We start from the raw sequence: 22,144 nt of genomic DNA, 5'->3' as shown, positions 1-22,144 counted from the left end.
CCCTTGATGGTTGTATGGCCTCATGTGTCACTGTCTGGGAAACAGAGGCCCTGACCCTGTCTCTGCTCGGGGCTCCTGAGAACCACTTGACTGCACATGCAGAAAGAACTGGGCAGAGAGGAAAGTCTCGTACAGGTGCCCTGCTCCTCAGGAGCAGATAGCCCTGCTATCTGTCATTCCTAACGGAATTACCTATTCATGTCATGAAATTTTGACAAAGTATAAAAGGAAGGAGAAACCACTTCTAGACTTTTTATAAATTGTGGCTGCTTTTCACACTTTGCATTATTCCCTTCTGGTCTTCCTTTCATGCATGTTGAGTTTTATTTAATTGATGTAGTAAAATGCATGCAATTTTGTATTATTTTCGCGTACCTTTTGATGACAAGCACTTTCCCGTAGAATTGTCAGGGCTCCACGAGTGGTTCTGAGGGCTGTATGAGCTCGCTGTAAATGGAGCTCTGTCACTACCACCCAGCCTTTATTTGCATCTTTCAGGTCGTTCGCGGTGTCATCTGCATGGTTTTGGATGTAGCGCTGTTCCCGTGGCTTGGACAGGTGTTCAGAGAGGAGCTGTTGGCCGGGGGCATAGAAAGGTCAGGATCATGGTGTCTTGCATGGGTCTTTACTACTGTGTGCTGGGCTCTGGTTTGTTGGGGAAGGATGTAAACACAACAGGCCCTTGTCCCCCTGGAGCTTGAGGTCCAGCAGGAGGGCTGGACAGCAGCGCAGGCTGCCTGTGCGCCATGGCAGGGAATGTGGGGACTGGGACCTGCACTAAGTCATTCTGGGGAAGTACAGGCTGAGCCCAGAAGCAAGAGTGGGAGAGGTGAGATCAAGGCCCATGAAGGTAGGTGGCTGGTTGGAGTCTGGCAGACAAAGCTGTTGTGGGAAACGTGAGGCCACAGGTGTGGACACCGGCGGGGTGCCCTCATGGGTGGGCTGCATCCCCACACTCTTAGGAGTGGCGAAGGGCTGTAAAGGCACACATTTTGCTGAGACCCCTGTGACACCTGGGTAGGAGGGACCAGAGCATTTGGGTTGCTGAGCCACCTTTAGGCCTGGCCTTGGAGGCTGAGGGGTGAGTTGGGACTGTGGGTGTTGAGTCATCCCCTGGGATGCCTGGTAGGGCCTGTGTGCAGGACTCTCCCCTTCCCAAACCTCCCCCAGAAGGCCCACTTCTCCTTGTGGGTTCCATTGTCTTCACGCAGCCCTATCCGAGACATGACATAAACCTCGGTGTCCCGAGCTGCTTGTTGGCATTGTTCCGTGTTGCAGTTGTCCCCAGCCACTCACAGCCTGCGTTTGGAGCCGCAGCTGCTTTCCCGTGTTCCCGCTGCCACATTCCTAAGACATTTGCTTCAAAACTGGCACCAGGGGTTGTGGTGTGGGAGTTGCTGCTCTGTGGTCCTCAGAAGGTATGCATGTGGCCAAGTGGGCACCTCTCATGGCTTTGGGTAACTTCCAAAGTCGAGTCCCCGACTGCATCAGCCCCAAGGGACAGCTGGGGCTCTGCCATGTTGTCCCTTGTCTTCTGTGCCTGCGGTAAGCCCTGGAGTCCCGGCTCATCTTCCTCTGTCATGGTCAGCTGGCACTGAGCATCCCGGGCACCTGTAGTTTGGCCAGAAGACCTAGGTTTCTGCCTCTTTTTATTTTTTGCCTCCATCCTGGGTCCTCTGGGTAAGTATGTGTCTCCCTGATTTTCTAATGTCACCCAGTCCTTTCAGTTCCCATTCGTTCCAGTCAGAGCACATTGTCGGCCTGTGACCTGGCTGTGGGGATGTACAGACCCACAAGATGACTTTTTGGCTCTTAACAGGTGCCTGGTCCACAGCTTGGCTCTTTGAGAGCACTGTTGGGTGAGTCAGGCAGATTTGGATGGATCCCTCCTCTGCCATCTTTTGAGTTGTGTGCACATATGATCTTGCCCCTCTGGCCTCCATTTCCTCATCTGATAAATGGGTACAAGAATGGCTTGCTCATCTGCTGGGACTGCTGTATGAGCCACTGGCCTGGCTCCCCCGAGGAAGGCAGCATCTTTTGGGAACCCCAGGTGTGACCTGCCAGGCATGGGCCGTGTGAACCAAAGCCTGTGCTGCATTGCCCTGTGCTCACACTTCCCCATCTCTTCTCTTTCCAGCCTGTGACCTCATGACCCAGGGAATCTTGGCCTTGGTCACATCAACTGGCTGCGCGTCCGCCAATGCCCTGCAGTCCCTCACAGACGCCATGCACATCCCACACCTCTTTGTGCAGCGCAACCCGGGGGGCTCTCCACGTACTGCCTGTCACCTGAATCCCAGCCCCGATGGTGAGGCCTACACGCTGGCTTCGAGACCACCCGTCCGCCTCAATGATGTCATGCTCAGGCTGGTGACTGAGCTGCGCTGGCAGAAATTCATCATGTTCTACGACAGCGAGTATGGTGAGTGGGGGCTGCTAACGGACTCGGGTGTAGGAGGATCCGAGGCCCAAGGCTTTACCTGTGGTGGCCCAGGGTCGATGCTTGGAGGCCTGAGCTGAGCGGGTCTTCAGTGGGAGGGCCAACCTTGAGCTTTGTGAATCAGGAAGAGTTGCAAAACAGATCAGTAGATGGACACTAAAGTTGCCTAGCAACGTACTTATCATGACAGCTGAAGTTTGAATCATCTAGAGTTTTCAATAAAATATTAATAAATTGCTGGCAGGAATGAAGGGCTGCATGTGGGCGGCCATGGAGCTGCCGGTTTAGGCCTCCTAGTGGCTTCTCCTCTGAAGATTCCCTTTGTGCTGGCCAGTGGCCTGGCTTCTGTCTACCTCATCTACCCCGCAGCTTCAGGACCTCAGGCTGGGGGAAAGGGCCAGGGCTGGGACCCCCTCTGAGTGTCACAGGGCTGGCCTGGGCCCTGGGCCTAGGAGAGCTGTGCCTGGCTGGACATGGCTTCTTTGAAGGCCTCTCTTGTGGAAGAAAAAGATCATAATTAACATTTGGAAACCACAGAAATGGCCTTTGGGGAAATGGCTTTGTGGTTTGCTTATGGTTGTTCTGTATAAATAGCCAGTCTGTCTTGAGATAAAATGGTTTCCACATTTTGCTTGTAAAAATTATGGAAATTAAGGACATGCACATGCAGTTATGAGAAATCATGCAGAGACACTTGTGCGCCCTTTACCAGGTCCCCCAAGGGTGACACCTTGTGTAACTGTACCAGGGTTTGATGTGGGCCCATCCTGTGATGCTGTTCCTCCTTTCCCTGTTCATGTGCACTGTGAATGTGGTTTCGCATATCTGTGATTTCACACATGTGCAGACCTGTGTGAGTCCCAGTTGGGATTACAGGTTCTCTCCTGGGGTTCCTGGGTTACCTCTAGTGGCCCCGGTCACCCCTGGGTATTCAAGGCTGAGGGGCCTGGTGAGGGTTGGCAGCTCCATTTGTAGGGCCAAGATGGAATGGGGTGAACCCTTAAAAGTCCCATTTTGTCTCCTGGTGAAATAATTCCTTTGCCAAGAATGTAACTAAAAAAAGAAATCAGCATATGTTTGCATTTGCCTAAATACTCTGCTTCCCAGAGACTGAGATGCTGTCCTCCGCTCTTGAACAAATATGCTGTTTGGAGCCTTCCAGGAAGAATTGAAAGAGCAAACAGTGACTCTGCTGAAATAAAGATGAGGTAGTGCCGGGGACAAGGGTGGCCTGAGGCTCTGGGGACTCCACTGGACTCTGCCCAGAACCTGGCCCCGGTCTCTTGCCCATGTCCTGCAGAGGAGTTGGGAAGCTTGTTATGGCTCTGAAGTGACACCCATTATCTGAGGGGCAAGCTCTTTCCCTGAGAACCACAGTATGCTCTGGGCCATGCCTCGCAGCCAGTGCTGCAGCCAGAGCTGGGGTCCCCTCTGGTCTCGTGTATGCATGTGGCCCTTCCTATCCTGCATCCCTGGGTGCCTTGCTGCCCTTCTGCCCTGTTCTGGGGGTATGGTTGCCCTCAGGGCTGGCAGGGGCCCACCTCTGTAGCCTGCTGGCCTTGTCTAGGCTCTGTGTTTCCTGCTGACTGTGTGACACCTGGCAGTACTTGCCCAAACTCTGTGTTCTTTTTATTGCCCCCTTTGCATGCATTCTGCTTAGGAAGCAAGTCCACAAGGGGAGACATCCTGGCCTCCACCTGGCCTACAGAGCTGGTGTTTTGCAGTCAGCTCGAAGACAGTAGGCATGTGTTTCTCACCACCATCCATGGTGCAGTGTTTGTGGCCCCTTCAAGAACTGGTGCCCAGGTGAATAAGCAAACTCACAGATGAAGACATAAGTTTCCAAACAGTTCTCTCAGAAGATAAAAGAGAGATAGGGAGAAAAATGAGGGTAAGATTCTGGGAGCCTGGTAGCTTTCATTGAGTGGATCACTGTGGGGGACTTGTTAGAAGTGTTCCAGGGTGCCCAGAAATTGCTGTGATTGTCACATGTGTGAACTTTCATGGTTCAAGGGAGGCACTGGCTGCAACCTGCCATACTTGCTGGTTATGATCCAGAGGGTGGAGGTGATTGGGCCAACTGGGCACAGTATACATAGCTGGAAATTGATGTCAGGGCCTGGTGTGCCCACTGTGGAGCTGTCCAGGGTGCTGGCCCACTTGGCTTTGGGGCTCTGAGGACAGAGCTCTTGTACTGTGGTTTGGGCAGGACCTCCTGTCTTTTGCTAACCCTGATCTCTGGTCTCCTGTGTGTTCACTGCAAGATTTTTAACCATTCTAGCACTTGCTGCTCGTGCCTGCTGTTCCCTGTTGTCCAACATGCCATGTACTAGGTGAGCCAGTGCTGCTGAGGTCCATGTCCCCTTTGATGAGTCACCATCAGGATGCTATGGGTGGAGTCACACTGCAAGACAAATAGTGCTCTTGGGATCCCTATGAGCCTGCTCCAGCCCAACCCTGCAGCACTGCTTGCACATGAACCCACTGCAAAGCAAATTGAGTGTGAAGACTGTTTTATTCCTTGCAAAGTCAAACAGAAGTGGTTTGGGGGTAGAATGACTTTTCTTGATGCTGTTCTGTAAGTATCTTCATATATACTGTTTCACTTATGCCACCCAAAGCCCTCTTAGGTTGGATAATTGCTGCATTTTACAAATGACAGAAATTAGGTTCATAGAGATTCTTTTTGACTTTATAAGTCTCATGCAGTCACCCATAGCACCATCAGATTTCTAGAATTTGGGACTTGCTAAGCTGCAGCTTCCTCTCCTATTCCCAGCCAGGAAAACTAATGACAAGAAGGAGGGAGGGAGGCTAACAATGGGCTCGGCATGCCCTGAAATGGTGGTCAGTCACTTTAGGGAACGTCACCCATAGGGTCCTTCCTTGATGAGGGGAGGCTTGAGTCTTCCTCACGTGCCTTCCTTTAAATCCAGGGGGGACTTGCCTGAGTAGAACCTGGGATTAAGCATTTGAGAACAGTCATGAGGATCATGAGTTTGGGGCCAGCTTGGTCTGCATAGAAAGACTCTCATTCAGAAAACCAAAACAAACAAACAAACAAACAAACAAAAGAGTGAGAGGTCACAGCAGGAAAAGGCATGGGCTCCCAGGCAGAATTTGGCTGAAGGGTGTTGTCTTAGTTACTTTCCCCACCACTGAGACAAAATTCCAACACCCATACCTTAAGGGAGGATAAGTTTATTTGGGTTCACATTTCAGTCATAGTTGGCCAGCTCCAAGGCAGAACAGCATGGCAGAGGGGCCCGGTGGAAGAGAGCTGCTCATCTCATTATGGATGCAAGTAGAGAGAGTAGGACACAGCTGGGGAGGGAGATGAAGCTTTCTGGGCCATACCTTCTATGGCCTACCTCTTCCAACCAGACCCCACCTCCTAACAGCAAGCCAGCTCTAAGCCCCAATAATCCACTTGCCTCCCACACACTCAAGACTGTGTGTGTGGGGGTGCTTTGTAGATCTAAACCATAACAGATGTGCTATGGTTTGGGTGTCAAATATCCCCTGAAGGTCCAGGCCCCAGGGTGGTGCTATAACGAGGAGCTGTGGCCTTTAAGAGGTGGGGCCTGGTGGGAGGCCTGAGGTCTTTGGAGGCATTGTTCTGAAGGGGGACCCTGGTACCTCAGTCTCGTGGTCTTTCCATTTTCTGGCTTGTGATGTGAGCAATTTGCTCCACCCTACACTCTCACCATAATATACCACCCTTGCCAGAGATGCAAAGCAGTGAGGCCATCTGATTTTGCCCCAAATCTCCAGAACTGTGAGCCAAAAGAAACCTTTCCCCTTTATAAGTTAATTGCTCAGGTATTTCATTACAGTGACGGAAAGCCAACTAATGTGAGGTGAGAGAGGAGTTTGTATATGTATGGTTTAGAAAATATGTGATGTGCCACTTGGTAAAATTCCACAGAAAATACTTGTGTGCTTGTTGTGACAGCAAAAGGAAAAATATGAGAGAAACTGACATTTAGGATAGAAAATCTGTAACATTGAAATACCAAAAGTTTGGATCAAACAGAACAGAAAACTTTGTGTTGCCACTTCAAATGCTGGGATATTTGTGTGTGTGTGTGTGTGTGTGTGTGTGTGTGTGTGTGTGGTGTGTGTATTGGGGGTGGGTGCTAGTAACTGTAGTCAGTTTCTCTCTAGTGAATAAATTTGGATGAGGGCTGCAGTTGTGATAGGATCTTAGACATCACTGACTCATTCATTCACCAGCTATTCAGAGTCCCTACCATGCACCATGTATTTTGCTAAGCAATCATTTTAGATAAACCGAAGGCTGGAGTGACTTGGCTAAAGTTGCACAGGGCTGGGATTGGAAGATAGGCTTCAGGGATCCTTTTCTTTAAAGCATTTCCAGAGTATGACTGACCCATCTTAGCCTCTAGTTCTGTTTGTAGGCCTGGGATGGGTTGGTAGTTGGGATTCTGCAGAAACAAACCCTCAGTGCTCTGCATGAGTACCCAGGGCCCTATTTGGGCTAATTTTAAACTACTCTTTAAAAAAGAAAGTTGCAGTGCACCTGTCTAATTAAAAGAACAACAAAGAAATCAATGTCCAGAATCCACAATCGGGTGTAAAACTGTGAAGGAGCCTTATGGGTTCACTCTGACCATTTCCTCCAGTGCCAAGGGGACTTAGCCACTGTCTTGATTGTGTGCTGTCCAGTCCCTGGCTATGCTGAGATTTGTGATCCTAAAGTAGACATCACTTTGTTGGGCTCTTTGGGACTCTTATGTGTGTGGAATGCTATTTCCATGTGTTTCTGTTATTGCTTTTTTTGCTCAGCATTAGGTGTTGAGAGTTATCCATTTGATGCAGATGCATTCATCATTTTTATTGCTGCACAGTTTGTCCAATTTATTTACCCAACTTATTGTTAATGAGCATTTGAGCTATTTCCAGGTTTTTGTTATTACAGAGAATAATGAGAACATCCTTGTATTTTTCCTTTGGTGTTTGCATATAAGAGTTTTCGGGGGTCTCTTCTGAGGAGTGGAACTAGATGCTTGGGCCAATGCTCAAACCACTTTATTAGCCTAATGAAATTGTGCAAGTGTTCCTATCTATCCACCACATATGCAAGTTCTCTTGGTGCCCCAACTTCGCTAGCACATCATATTGCCTGTACTTCGGGATTTCTTATGCAAAACATTCCTTTACTTTGATTTTAATTTACATTTTCCTGATGATGGATGAGGCAGAACATCATTCTGTGCAATATCTTTAATGGGCTAGTTTTGTTTTCTCTTCTCTGAAAAGCTTGTTAGGAGTTGTTGATTTTGACACCAAGCCTTTTAAGTGTGGCAAATTCTTCTTGCAGTTAGCTGCTTATCTTAGGGAATAGAAGTTGCTTATTGTTTTGTTGTCCAATGTAGTCATCTTTTTTTCGGTTAACAGGGAGCAGATATGGATGTTGTCCCCAGCTAGCCCCCAGCCCACACTGTGCCTGGCCCTCATGGGGGTCCCTGCTCCTGGAGCTGTGGGCCAGCATTCCTTCCTGGACACTGCTCCTCTCTGCCATGACCTTGAGGCCCATTTTGTTCTTGGTGGTGCCTGAAGAAGGTTCTTGCCCATTCAGCACAGCAGGGCAAGGTGGTGGAGATAGCTTCCTGGAAGACATGGAAGCAGGTGCATGAAGGACATGGAAGAATTAGGCGAAGGGCAGGGGGTTGAGGTGAGTGGGAAGAGTGTACCAGGGAAGAGTGGGCTGGAGGGAAGAGGAAAGGGCAGTGGCCAGGGATGAGGCTGGAGAGATGGCAGGGACAGCTTGTCCCTAATGAGCTCCAAATCCCCAGAAGTCCCTAGGATCCATGTCCTGCTACCTTGGCTGCTTTCTGTAGGTCCTGCTCTTCATTTCCTGTCCAGAGATCTGGGGGCAGACAGAAAAGGGTGTGGTCTTCACACCCAGGGGCTCCTGTCCTGCTACTGCTTCCTGTTCTGACCCAGTGGCTGCACATGGAAGGGAGGAAACTAGACACAGGCAGGAGCATGACCTGAGACAAGCCACAGACCCAGAGTAGGCCTGGCCTTCCAGCCACACCACCAGCTCCTCCTCCCTCACTCTGTTCTTAGACACAAGAAGGGACCTTTAGCTGCAGTAGCTCAAGTCAACCTCACCGTACCCCCCTGAAATGGGTTGGTACTATCCCATTTATGGATGAGGAAACAGGTTCAGAGAAGTGAATGACCTGATCTAGAATATGGCTAATGTCTTAGTCACTTTCCTTGTCGCTGGGATGCGATATCTGACACTTGTAATTTAAAGGAGAGGTTTATTTTGGCTCACCTTTCAGTCCAGGGCTGGCTGGCTCCAAAGAAGAAACGGTGTGGCAGTGGGGCCCGGTGGAAGAGAGCTGCTCCACATGGTGGACAGGAAGCAGAGAGGCAAGGGAGGAGCCCAGGAGAGAAACTCAGTCCCCACCCACAGGGACTGGCCTCTTCCAGCCAGACCACATCTCTCAACAAGCCCACTGTTAAGTCCCATAATCTAATTACTTTCCGGACGCCAGAGGCTTTGGGGACCTTTTTAGATTTGAGCCAGGGCTGACTCCAGGGCGACAATGTAAATGTCCATGTGATGCGGTCCGTGAAGGGGCTCAATGGTTCCAGAGCAGCAACAGCAGAGTGCGCACGTGCTTTGGAGTGGTGCTTTGCGCAGACTCGAGCTCAGCGACCTGCTGGGTGTGTCCATGTCAGGGCAGACACCCCTGTCCTTGTCAGGAGCGCTGTGCTGTGCTGGCTTGGGACAGGGATGGGAGAGGCAGTTTCACTGCACAATTTCTTGTGCCTTTTGAGATTTTTTTTTTTGGTTACTGGTTATCGAACTTGGGTCCTTGTGCTTGCAAGGCAGGCGGCGGAACCGGTGAGCTAAATCCCCAGCCCTTAAGCTTTGTATCTAGTACAAAAATTACACATGGAAATAAAAGAGTAAGCATGATGGCCACTGCTGTTCCCTCCCACCTGTGGCTTCCCCGGCTTCCCTGGGCTTTAGCCTTTTCTTCTGCACAGCGGCTTGGTAAGGTTGGAGCCATATGGGAGGGCATACATCAGAGTGCCAGGCATGTGGCCTGTGCTCTGTGACTACAGTGAACCATGCATGGGGACCAAATGGCTGTGGTTGGCATTCTTCCCTCACGCGGAGGGTGTGGGTGTGGGGAGCCTTGGGTGAGCGTTGGTGCACAAGATGTGACTGTTGGCCGTGGTGGCTGAGGACATTCCTCGAGTTTAGCATTTAGGGGCATGGGCTCTGGAGTGATCTCATGAGGTTGAGTCCCAGATCTGCCTCTCTGGCTGTGAGACACTAGGCAAGTCATTTATTCTCTCTGTGCTACCATCTCATCTATGAAATGGGAAAAAAATAATCCTCCCTGCCCAGTGTGGTCAATATGTGGGTTAAACGACCAGCGCTTGAAGGACTTCACCTGGTGCCTGGAGCGTGCTGTGTGCTCAGTGAGACCCACAGCTCAGGAGCGCTGCCTGCTGAAGCCCTTTGCTGCCCTTCTCCCTGTGCCTCCCACAGGGCTGTCTCGAGGGAGCTGGGGTCCTGTTCTGCTTGCTCTGCGGTGGGGAGCACATGTGTATCTTGGTTGTGTCCTTGGGGCCTGGGGACACAGAGAGAGCTTGGGTTCAGTTCTTGTACCGGAGGGTGCCATCCCCGCCCTGGGGTGGGTCTGAGCTGCCTGCCATCTGTGCCTGTGGGCTCTGCTGTGGCAAGGCTCCCTTTTGACCAGACAGCTTAACTGGGCCCCACAGCAGATGCCTAGTGACTGTTGGGCCTTACCCTGAACCTTCGCGAAGCAAAACTCCCTGGAAGGGAGAGAATCATTTGGCCAGATTTTTTTTTTCTTGTAGTGCCAGGGCTTCAACCCAGGACCTTCACATTGAGCTACACCTCCAACATTTTTTTAAATCTTATTTTATTTTGACACAGGATCAAGTCACTAAGTCACTAAGTTGCAAGGCTGGGCTCAGACTCTCAATTCTCCTGCCTCAGCCTCCCAGAGTGCTGGAATTCCAAGCAAGCACCACCATAGTCTGCTGACAGATGCTATTTTAATGAGGGTCCCTTGTAGACAGCATCGCCTTTCCAGCCCTGCTGTAGCCGACCAGAGGACTCCACTGCGATGGCAAGATAGCTCCTTAATAACACACATTGTGTCATTAAGGCATTAGTTTAAATTGAAGCAATAAATACTTTTTTTCCAGATGAAATGAGCAAGTGAGTTAATTGCTAGGAAACCTACAGAAGAAGTTTGACAATAACTTTACCCGGACGAGTGTTTTGGGTTTTGTTCCTCAATCTAATTACAAAGCAAGTGTACTTTGGGGCATGTTAATTGTAGCATTCACCAGAAGATTAAAGTTCATTAGCTCTGAAGTTCCTTCGCCTCTCCAGCAGGTCCCAGAGCATGACTGGGGCCTCAGCCAGTGTGCAGCAATGTGAGGCAGGAGGGTACAGCCAGCTCACTCACTGCACAGGCGGCTGGGCCTGCAGGACTCTGTGTGCAAAGGTGGCCAGACCTTTGGCGGTGTCTCCTCCCTGTACCCTGCAGTGTCCTCCAGAGACAGATGCGGGCTTCTATGACATCTTCCTCCTGCAGGACCCTTCTTCCCCAGCACTGCGTGACCCTACACTTGAGGGGGAGCCAGGACAAGTCATTCTGCCATGTGGAATTCCATTCAGGGCCCTAGGGAGACTTGGTAGGTACCAAATATGCTTCCCCCTTGCCCTCCCAACTTTCAGTCAGTACCAGGGCAGGAACTTCACTTTGGAAGCTGTCCTCGCTGGCCTGTAGTCCCCTTGCCCTGTGCCCAAGGGGTCCTGGCTGGTGTTTTGTGACTGAGAGAGCCTTTGTGAGGTATCTTAGTCACTTTTCTTGTCGGGAAGACACAGTACTCCGTGCAGAATATGAAGGAGGAGAGGTTGATTGGGGCTCACGTGTCAGAATTTTCAGTCCTTGCAGGGTGGCAGGGCCTGGGTGTAAGAGAGCTGCTCAGAGCATGGTAGCCAGGAAGCAGAGGGTGAGGGAGGAGCCAGGGAGGGAAACAAATACTCTCAGACTATGCCCCATTGACTGCCTCTTCCAACCAGACCCCATCTCTGAACAGCAAGTCAGCTGTGACACCCAGTGATCCAGGCACTTTGAAAAGCCCTGCTGTGTGAGCACATGTGGTTTTATGGGGCATCTAAATGTAAATATAATGGGATTGGGACGTGGGCCAGTAGGGGCTGGAGGAGGACCAGGGGTCTGGCTTGGTCTGTGCCCACAAATGATCTCTGTGTCTCTGCATAGGGAGAACCCGAGACGTGACCTGAGTGTGTCTGAGGGCCCGTGCTTGCCACTGCAACCTTTTCCTCTCATCCAGGAGTGAGGGTCACGGTCCTCTCTCATCCTTGGGTCCTTGCCATCCTCCTTGTACCCACTGCTTCCAACCCAGGGCTTGTTGTTCCAGGAACAGGGCAGGCACAGCCTCCTTGGGGCCTGGGTGCTGGGGCCCCGCCTGGGACCTTTGCCTGGGACCCCACCTACAGAGATGCCCTGCACACCTCCTCCTTTCTTATGTTTTCCATTGAATTTATTCTTAACTACTCAATTTTTGATGTCTTTTCCTCAGTTAAAAGTGTGAATTTCACAGTTTATTGAAGAATATATATATATTTTTCTTTAATCAACACATAGTAATTATACATATTTCTGGGGTACAGTGTGACACTTCAGCACATACCTGTGATGTGTGATCAGATCAGAGGAACTAGTATATCTGTTGCCAAAAAGACATTTATAATTTCTTTGTGTTGGAAACATCAAAATTCTGATTAGCCATTTTAAAATCTACAAGTAATTGTTACCAACTGTAGTTATCCTACAGTTCCATAGAGTATAAGAATTATTCTTCTTGTCTACTTGTGCCAGGCAGTTTTCTTTCCTTTGTTGAATTATGCTGGATTTGCAGCTTTGAACACCTGAAACTTAGTAGATGCTCATTAAATACTCATGAGTGAATGACTATTTTGAGCCCTCACCCCCAGTCCTGGGGATCAAACCCAGGGCCTTGCCCATGTCAGGCTCGTGCTCTGCCACTGAGCTTCATTCCCAGTGCAAACATTTTTTATTTGAGATTTTGGTTATATTGGTGATACCCACTTCTGGTGCAAAGTCCCAGATCCCTCCAGGCCAGGGCTTGATGGTGGTGTAGATGTGTCCACCCACAAGAAAATGCCCTCTGCAGCTTCCTGGGAGAGATGGACCTAGAAGTTGTTGGTGTCACAGTGTGATGGCCATAGTGCTGCTGAGGTAGGGAGGGTGTCTGGCATCTGTTGGAGCTCTGGTCCCAAACTGTTTGACTTCAAAGCAAAAACATCATGTCAGAAGGGCCTGGCTGACAATAGCTGCTTACCTCATGGCAGCCCAGAAGCAGAGAGGAGGGAGGAGGGGGACAAGCATACACCCTTTTACACCACACCCCAGTAGCCACTGCCAACTAGGCCCCACCACTGAACACAAGACTTTTGGGGGATATTTTAGAGACATACCAGATGTGGCCATACCCCGCATGAGCTGCATTCTGTCCCCTCTCCATCTCACCGTCCCAGCCCTCTTGGTTTCCCTTCCCTGGCTTCTCTCAGTCTTGCAGAGAACACCAGAGGGACCTGGCCTCTGAAACAGGTTCTGCCTGGCTCTCAGGCAGGTAGTTTGCGGACGGCAGGCATAGCACTGGCCCAGTCTCACCTGCCATAGGTGCTCAGGGCTTGGCAGTGATGCTGCCTTTCAGGAGGGCCTCTATGGGCACAGGTTGGGGTCTTGGTGAATCCTGGTGGGTGAGGAGGGTGCCAGGAGGCTGGGGGGGTGCCCCATGTCCCCAAGGGATTCAGAGGTGTCCAGAATGGACTGTATTATTTTTGCATTGGAATTTTTATTGTCCTGTAATATGCAAGAGGAACAAGTTTTTGATGAAGGAAAGAAACTGAAAGGTGATCACCTTCTAGGCCTGCTTTCTTCCTCCTCTTCAGAGGAAGGTGGGTGTCCTTCCTGGGCAGGCCCCAGGGTCATCCACCCCTCTAGGAAGAGCTTTGCAGAGACAGATGTGGGTCCATGCTTCCTGTATTGTTTTGTGACATGATTGTTTATTTTTGGTGGTGGAGCATCTTCACAATGAGCTACATTCCTACCCCATTTTTGTTTAGAAAACTTTTTATTTTGAGATAGGATGTCCTTGAGTTGTCTATGTGGGACTCAAACTTGAGATCGAGCAGAAGCTCCCAAGTGCCGAGATTACAAGCATGCACTGCTCCTTGTGTGATTGGCTTTGGGCTTTGACTCTACCTAGGTGCATTTGGTTCTACCCATTCTCAGAGTATCCATGGGACAGACTGACAGAAAGTAGTAGCTGAACACAGGTGCTGTATGGTTAGGAATCGGTCCTCCTGTCCCCATGCCCGGGGACCTGCTCCCCACCCAAGCTGGTTCCTTGCCCTCTTGGTGCCACTGCTACAGCTGTACCTCTGTCCTCAGGACTCTGCTTGTTTGGGGAGCCTGCCCCTTCCCTGGTCCCCTGTGGGTTTTGCCCCTCTGGCCCTGCAGCCTCTGTGAGCAGAGCATGTGGCCATGGCCTTTTCTTCATCCAGCCGTCAGCTCCCTCAGGGTGGAAGTCTGCTTGCTTGACTTTGAATCCCTGGCACGAATGCCAGACCTTGCACACTGAGAGGCTCCAGCAGAGGCCGAGTGTGTGAAGCAGCAGAGGGGTGGGGAGAAGAAATGAGAGGTCCTGAGATCTGGAGTGCACAGATACACACAGACACACAGACACACACATACACATGCGCACATGCACACACACACATACACTCACATACACATACTACACACATACTGCTACACACATGTATACATACACATACACATACTCACATACTACCTGCAGACACCCCATCCCAGGCCTGTGGTGATTAACATCAAAGGTGCAGATGAATGTAGTCTGTGGCCAGCTATGAATCTTGCTAACAGTCACTCAGAAGATCCATAAATTTTCCTCCTTCCCCTCAGTGTCCTGGAGTTGCTCAAGGTGACAGGCAGTATACAGGCCCTACTGGGTGGGCCAGGGTTGTGCAGGGTGGGGAGACCCAGGGACACATTGGGTGCCCTGTGGAAGTGGTGGGTGAGTCAGGGTGCCTTGGCCCACCCATGACTTTGAGGTGGCCTGCTTGGGAGTGGAGACAGGCTGATAGCACAGGACAAGCAAGGGTGCAGTTTATGCTGGAGGAAAGGCAGGAGACTGGGGCTGAGTCAGGGGCTTCTGCTCAGGACCACACTAAGCCTGGTGGGCAGGAGGGTGTGGATGCTGGAAATGACCCTCCAGTCTGGGCAGAGCAAGGCACAGAGGAGAAAGGAGGTCTGAGATGGGGGATCCTGGCAGGAAAGTGAGGCGTTGTTATGGCTTGTGTTTAGATGTCTCCCCAAAGCCTCATGGTGTCATAGGTGGGGCTTTTTCAGAGATGCCTGGATCTAGAGTGTGTCACTGATGAATGGTGTGCAATGCTAAGATTAAGGGTGCTGGGATTAAGGGTGTGAGTGCTATTTGCCCTAAGGGTGGGTAGCCTGGATAAGATAAAAGGGGCACAAAGAGGCTTATTGCTTGCTTACTTTGCTGACTTTTGCCTGCCATGAACTGTTTCTCCTCTGTGATACCCCTCTGCCATGCCACCCTGCCTTGGAGTAGCTGACTGTGGATTGAAACCTCTACAAACTGTGAGCTAAATAAACCTTTCCTCTTTTAACTTTGGGTGTTGGCTATTTTGTCTCAGCAATGAGAAAAATAACCAAGATGGGTGCCTTTGCAGGCAGAAGTGAAAGGCCTGGAAGAACAGCTGGAAGTTGGAGCTTCTTGTTATAGGGTAGGGTCTTAGTGGGGACAAGGGCAGCCACCCCACACCTGTCCTGTGACCTGGGGGATGTCTGCAGATGGTGCTCATCATTGTCATAAAAGAATGGGCAGAGGCCAGTGATGCCTCAGGACAGCTCCTGACCTCAGACTTTTCTGCCCAAATTGGGCTTGTTTGGGATAATGGTAGGTTCAAAATAGGAATGTGTGAAGTTGTATTTTGGGTGCAGAATGTGGAGTAGAATTGTGTGTGTATGTGTGTGTGTCTGTATGCAGGGGTGGGGATGCTGGGGACAGGGTGCCATGGGGAAGCTGTGTCAGGGCTTCTGGTATAAGTGGTGCTGAGAGCTGGTGTGGGGAGAGTGGGCATCAGTGCTCCCCACTGTTCCCCCTGCACTACCCCCCTTGGTGGGCCATTGTGCCATCATCCCAAAGAAGGTAAGAGTAGAGGGGAAGATAGTGAGTCTGGTTTGGGTCCTGGCTTTCCAGGGATCAGAATGTCAGAGCCTCAGAAATGATCCCATGCACATCTCTTTCTAGAGTTGGGGGATGGGCCTCAAGAGCCACCAGCAGGTGCCTGTGGACTTCAGACAATAGGACATTGGGGGAAGTGTCACTGGACAGTGGGAAGTGAATTATGTCAGACGTAGGGTCACCCGCTCTTCCCTACAGTGCCAGGCGAGCCCTGGGCTGGCCTGCTGTGCCCAGACACCTGGTTCCTCTTGGCATTGGTCACTCTGATCTTCAGTTTCTCACCTTAGGGTGACCACACTGGTGCCTCTCCCCAGGAGGCTCAATGAATTCAGTGGGACCATTGATGTGCCTGGCATAAGACCTGGCATGTTTGATGTGTGTTGTGATTTTTCTCTAGTAGAGTTGTTGGCAGTAGTGGGTGATGGGTGTCGTGGACAGTGTCCCACAGCTTCGGGCAGCTTGAGGTGTTTCAAATGTGTGTCCCTGAGGCTCTGACCCTGTGACAGCCTCAGTTTCTCCTTTCCTCTTGCAGATGGGACTTGCTGCTTGGTGGTGGGTTCTCAGAATGGGAGGTGCGGCAACTGCCATTTTCCCACAGGGCCTGCATGTGGGAGGTGAGTGACTGCTTTCCGAAAAGGGATGGCATGGGCAAAGATGAACAGATAAGCCATCCTTACACACAGAGCCCCTCTGCCTTCAGTGTCTGTAGGAGGCTTAGGGAGGACAAGAGAGGCGTGGGTTCAAATTCGTGCTCTCACTGCACTGGAATTACTTACTGTCCTCTTTCATCTGTGCCACGAAAAACCAGGGGCCAGTTTGTTGTGTCCCAGGTCAGGGCCACACTTGCTTACTCTTCTACTTTGTCACCTGTGTCACTTTGAGCATGTCATGTCACTTGTCAGTCCCTGTTGAGGGTCTACTCTGCTTGGGCTGCAGAAGGTGGCAGTGCAGGGCAGGCAATGGCCTATGGACCTCTCTGTCTCTACCCAGCCTGTGTTCTTCCAGCCGCTGGCCTTGGTGAATCTGCTCCTCAGGACTCCTTTGCTGCCCGCCAAGTGTTCCCAGTGACTCTGGCATCTCCAGCTCTGTGTTTCGTGCAGCAGCTATGATCAGAGTTCCTTAGCAGCTGGGTGGTGGGGTCTTCTCCTGGGATTGCGCCTCCCATGTATCTGCTGGGTGGAATCAAGCTGATAACAGCCAATCCCGTGCGCCCATCAGCGCCAGACTCAGCCCCTGTCTCCTGGAACTACAGTGGCCCTCAGATGGGGCTTCTGCATTGCAGAATCTGCCCGGATGTCCCCTTGGCTCCCCAGGGCCTCTGGCCTCTGGTTGCTCCTGGCTCCCTTTTCCTGGTCTGGTTCAGGGCTGGGCCCCTGGGATGTGTCCTGGGAGGACAGTGTACTCAGCAGCAGGATGATGGTTCAAAGCCTGCCTGTAGCCTTTCTGGCTAAGATCAATCCAGGGACTGTATGAGGTATGATAAAAAACTACAGTGAATGTTTACATTAAAATTTTTATTACAGTAAAAGATGCATTGCCATTAATCCCCCTCAAGACAGACTCCTGCTTTGAACACACTCTTCCTGTTTTTCAAGCCACTTTCTGAAGCAGGTCTGGAAGTCCTCTTTTCTGAGTGTCTTCAGTTGTGCTGTCATGGCTGCCTTGATGTCCTGAATGATTCAAAATGTTTCCCTTTCATGGTCATTTTGACTTTGGGAAAGGGCTGGAAGTCACATGACATGACATGGTGCCAGATCATGTGAATAGGGTGGATGGTGCTACACTGTCATGTTTCACCAGCCTGCCTTTCTTGTTGGATGTCTCTTGAGTAGCATTCACTGTATTTTCGTTCTAACTTTGTAAAGACACTCACAAAAGAGGCCCTCCAGAACTGCTTCATAAAGTGGCAAGCATGATGGGATGAGTGTGTTCATAGTGAGGGATAATATTACCAGCATACATCGAAAAAAAGTAGACATTCACCGTATATTTCAATCACCCCTTGTTCTTGGTCTCTACATCTCCGGCTGACCACTGGCATTGACATCACAGTTTTCTCTGGGTTTGGAAGAGCTGGCACTGGGATAGCACTTAGAAAGTCCTAGAAAATTCTTACCCGCTGCTTGGAATTCTCATCAACCTCATTTTGTCAGTGATGCATTGGAACCTCTGGGAGGTTCAGTGGCCTTCTGAGGTCACAGAACCAGCAAATGGCACAAGAGGTCTGTCTAACCCTTGACCTCCTTTCCTACAGAAACCCAATAGGCCCGTGCTGTCCAAAGGGTTAAGGGCTAATGTCAGAGCTGGTGGGAGCCTGAGGAGGCCTTTCCTGGGCCATTCTCTGGGATGCTGAGCATGTCAGGAGAGGCAGCACCCGTGTCCCTTGTTTCTGCAGCTTGTCTCTTACACTTGAACATGGAACTTTGTTTGTGCACCTGTTTGCTTCACCTGATGCATCAGCCGCTGTATTTTGTGTATGTGGGGCACTTGCTGTGTGATCTGGGTGTCACCCAAGGGGTGATTGGGTGGTTGCTTGTCATGGGGCTAGGGAAAGAAGCACTTATTGAGCAATTACTGTATGCCAGCATTTGGCTTAATGTTTAAAAATTGATCCTACTGAATTATCTTCACAGCCTTATAAAGTAGGTATTTTTGGCTTCATTTTCTGAATGGGTAAACTGAGGTTCAGATTCTTTTATTTTTTTATTTTTTTTGAGACAGAGTCTCACTGTAGTTGAGACTGACCTGGAATTCACTATGTAGTCCAGGCTGGTTTCAAACTCACAGTGATCCTCCTGCCTCAGCTTCCCAAGTGCTGGGATTATAGACGTGCGCCACCACACCCGGCGAGGTTCAGATTCTTTAGCTAGACCAAAACAGCAAGGACAATGAAAGCCAGTGGCAATGTGACTCTAACCTCTATTACATGTTGGAGAAACAGAACATTCTCATGAGAGTTAGCATCAGGTTCCACCTTAGAGGCTAGAAAACCAGAGCTGCTGAAATCTGGAAGAAAGTGGAAGAAAAGAAATAATAAAGATCAGAGTGGAAAATGATAGGTCTCACTGTAGTTGAGACTGACCTGGAATTCACTATGTAGTCCAGGCTGGCTTCAAACTCACAGTGATTCTCCTGCCTCAGCCTCCCAAGTGCTGGGATTACAGACGTGCGCCACCACACCCGGCGAGGTTCAGATTCTTTAGCTAGACCAAAGTTAATCAGCAAGAACAATGGAAGCCAGTGGCAATGTTACTCTAACCTCTATTACATGTTGGAGAAACAGAACATTCTCATGAGAGTTAGCATCAGGTTCCACCTTAGAGGCTAGAAAACCAGAGCTGCTGAAATCTGGAAGAAAGTGGAAGAAAAGAAATAATAAAGATCAGAGTGGAAAATGATGAACTAGAGAGGAGAAAGACGGTAGAGAAACTAGAAAAGCATAATCTGATTATTGTGAAGATAATATTGATAAACCTCTAGGCAGACTGATATGGAAAACAGCAACAATGAAAGGAGAGAGAAGATACAAATTACCAACGTCTGGAATGGGAAAGTTGACATCACGACCGATGTGTCAGATGCAAGAGAACTAGTAAGGGAATATTATGAAAACCAGCACACCATCATATTTGATAGCTAAGTTGAAATGGACTAATTCCTTGGGAGAATCGAATTACAAAAGCACATGTCAGAAGAAGTAGAAAGTCTGCCTAGTCCTACATCTGTTAAAGAAATCAAATTTTTCATTTATAAATCTCTGACAAAGAAAAATACATATCCAAATGGCTTCATTATTGAATTCTGCCTAGTATTTAAGGAAGACATATTACCAATTTCACACATACTCTTCCAGAAAATTGAAAAGAAGCAACTATTTTCCAACTCATTTTTTGAGACCAGTGTTATCCTGATACTGAAACTGGCCAGAACATTACAGAAACACTTAGCCAAAGTCCCGCTTAAACACAGACACACGAAAACCTCAGCAGAGATCAACAGCAGTAGTTTGTACACAAGGTCCTTCATTATGATGAAATAGTTCTTAGTCCATTGATACAAGGGTGATTGATTTAAGAGTCAATTGATGGAATTCACCACCCGCATAGACTTAAAAAGAGAACACATGTACTTATGTTACTGCAAAAAGCATTTGAAAAGATCCAACGTCATTTTGTTAAAACTGCCACCAAACTAGGGATATAAGAGAACTTCTTCAACCTCATAAGGTGTTTATGAACCATCCACAACTAATATCGTTCTTAGTGGTAAAAATAGATTTCCCATTAATATCAGGAACAAGAGAGAATTGTCACTTTTCCTTGTCTATTCAACATTATGCCTAAAGTTTTAGGAGCTGCAATTAGGCAAGAAAAAGAAAGAAAAGATACCTAGATTGGAAAGGAAAACTAAAGCTTTTAATTTTCTGAGCATATGATTATGTGAAAAATTCAGTATCTATGAAAAAGATACTAGAACTAACAAATGAATTTAATAGCTCTATAATATAAAAATGAATATACATGGGCTGGGGATTTAGCTCAGTGGTGCTGCACCTGTCTTGCAAGCACAAGGTCCTGAGTTCGATCTGCGGTACCAGAAAGAAAAAAAAATAGCTCTAATATAAAAATGAATATACATGGGCTGGTGATTTAGCTCAGTGGTGCTGCACCTGTCTTGCAAGCACAAGGTCCTGAGTTCGATCTGCGGTACCAGAAAGAAAAAATGAATACACAAAACTGTTGCATATAGATGTTGCATATAGGTGTTAGCAATAGACAACTGAAATAAAAATGAAGAATAGTGGCATAAAAGTGTGAATTGTTTAGACCGGTACCAGAAAGAAAAAATGAATACACAAAACTGTTGCATCTATGTGTTAGCAATAGACAACTGAAATAAAAATGAAGAATAGTGGCATAAAAGTGTGAATTGTTTAGGGTTCAGCTTTGACAAAACCTGACAAGACCTAAAGCTGAAATGGAAACTATAGAGCAGCAGTGCAGAGAGAAATGGAAGATGGAGAAATAACTGGAGGGACACACTGTGTTCCCCAAATGACTCATTACTTTAAAAAATATCACTTCTCTCCAAACTAATCTACAACCTCAATCCCTCAATCCTAATAAAAATTCTAACATAAGTTTTTTCTTTCTTTCTTTTTTTTTTTTTGGCAGAGGTGTAGACATTGACAAGCTGATTTTAAAATCCATATGGAAATATAAAGTACCTAGAATAAAGTTTGTTGAAAGGGAAGAATAAACTTGGAGGACTAAAACTATATGGCTTCAAAACATTAAAAACCTATGCCAATCAGTGTGGATTTGAGTGAACATAGACAAATAGTTCCCTGGAACAGAATAGATAAATGCAATACCAGGCTCCCTCTTATATGGACAATTGATTTTCAATGAGTTTCAAAGGCAGGAGTTGAAGAAATAAGAGACTTTTCACCACATGGTACGGGAATAATTAAACATCTGTGTACAAAGTATGTTTCAATTGCCTCTGTCTATATATATATGTATATCTATCTATCTATATATATATATCTATATCTGTATCTATATGTATTTAAAAATACAAAAAGTATGCAGAGAAAACACAGTAGAACATGGAAAGATCTTATATTCATCAAAGATTTGTTAGCTATAATACCAAAAGCATAATTCGTAAAAGAAAACAATAGACTAGATTTCATTATAATTAAAACCTTTTACTCTTTGAAAGATACTGTTAAGAGAATAAAAAGCCATAGATTGAGAGAAAATATTTACAGATTGTCTATCTGATACAGGAATCACATATGGAGCATAAATCAGCTCTTAAGACTCTAACAACAAATGACAAAATGAAAAATGAGTAGGATATGAGGTGTGATAAAATATGGTGAATGTTTGAATAAAACAATTTTTTACAGTGGAAGATCCATTGCCACGAACCCTCCTCAAAGTGCTACATCTCATTTCGCACACTTCTCCCACCACTCTTGCCACTCTGTGAAGCAGTTGTGGAAGTCTTCTTTTGTGAGTGTCTTTGGTTGCACAGTTGTGGCTGTTTCAATGTCCCGGATCAGTTCAGAACATTTGCCTTTCCTGGTCATTTTGATTTTGGGGAAGAGCCAAAAGTTGTGTGATGCCAGACACAGAGCATAAGGATACAACATTGTGTTTTTATTATGAGCCTGCTGTTCCATTGGATGGCACTCAGCACCAGCATTTACTGCTTGTTTTAGTTTAAATTTCTTTGTAGTAAGAGAACACGATTTTAATTTTAAAATGCTACCAAGATATACATATACCTATACATATATATATGTATATATAT

The 22,144-nt window shown here is 48.2% G+C and overlaps 1 protein-coding gene across 2 annotated transcripts in view; it reads left to right on the top strand.

The window, feature by feature from the left end:
- The window catches only part of Grid1 (glutamate ionotropic receptor delta type subunit 1), a 652,399-nt gene that overhangs the window by 111,430 nt on the left and 518,825 nt on the right, over positions 1–22,144 (top strand). Inside the window, exons 1-2 of one of the 2 annotated variants that reach the window (XM_033761719.1) lie at positions 510–596; positions 2,141–2,425. In XM_033761719.1, coding sequence (XP_033617610.1) covers positions 2,152–2,425 — 274 coding nt within the window. In that variant the 5' untranslated portion in view covers positions 510–596; positions 2,141–2,151. Of the gene's footprint in view, positions 1–509; positions 597–2,140; positions 2,426–22,144 lie in introns of those variants that run through there. The other variant, XM_033761721.1, reaches the window with a different exon arrangement.

This window comes from Fukomys damarensis, unplaced genomic scaffold (genome assembly GCF_012274545.1).
Source record: "Fukomys damarensis isolate Sample0158 unplaced genomic scaffold, DMR_v1.0_HiC HiC_scaffold_1, whole genome shotgun sequence".
NCBI classification, from domain to species: Eukaryota; Metazoa; Chordata; class Mammalia; order Rodentia; family Bathyergidae; genus Fukomys; species Fukomys damarensis.
Note: the sequence above shows the minus strand (reverse complement) of the source record. Positions and strands in the feature narration are given on the sequence as shown.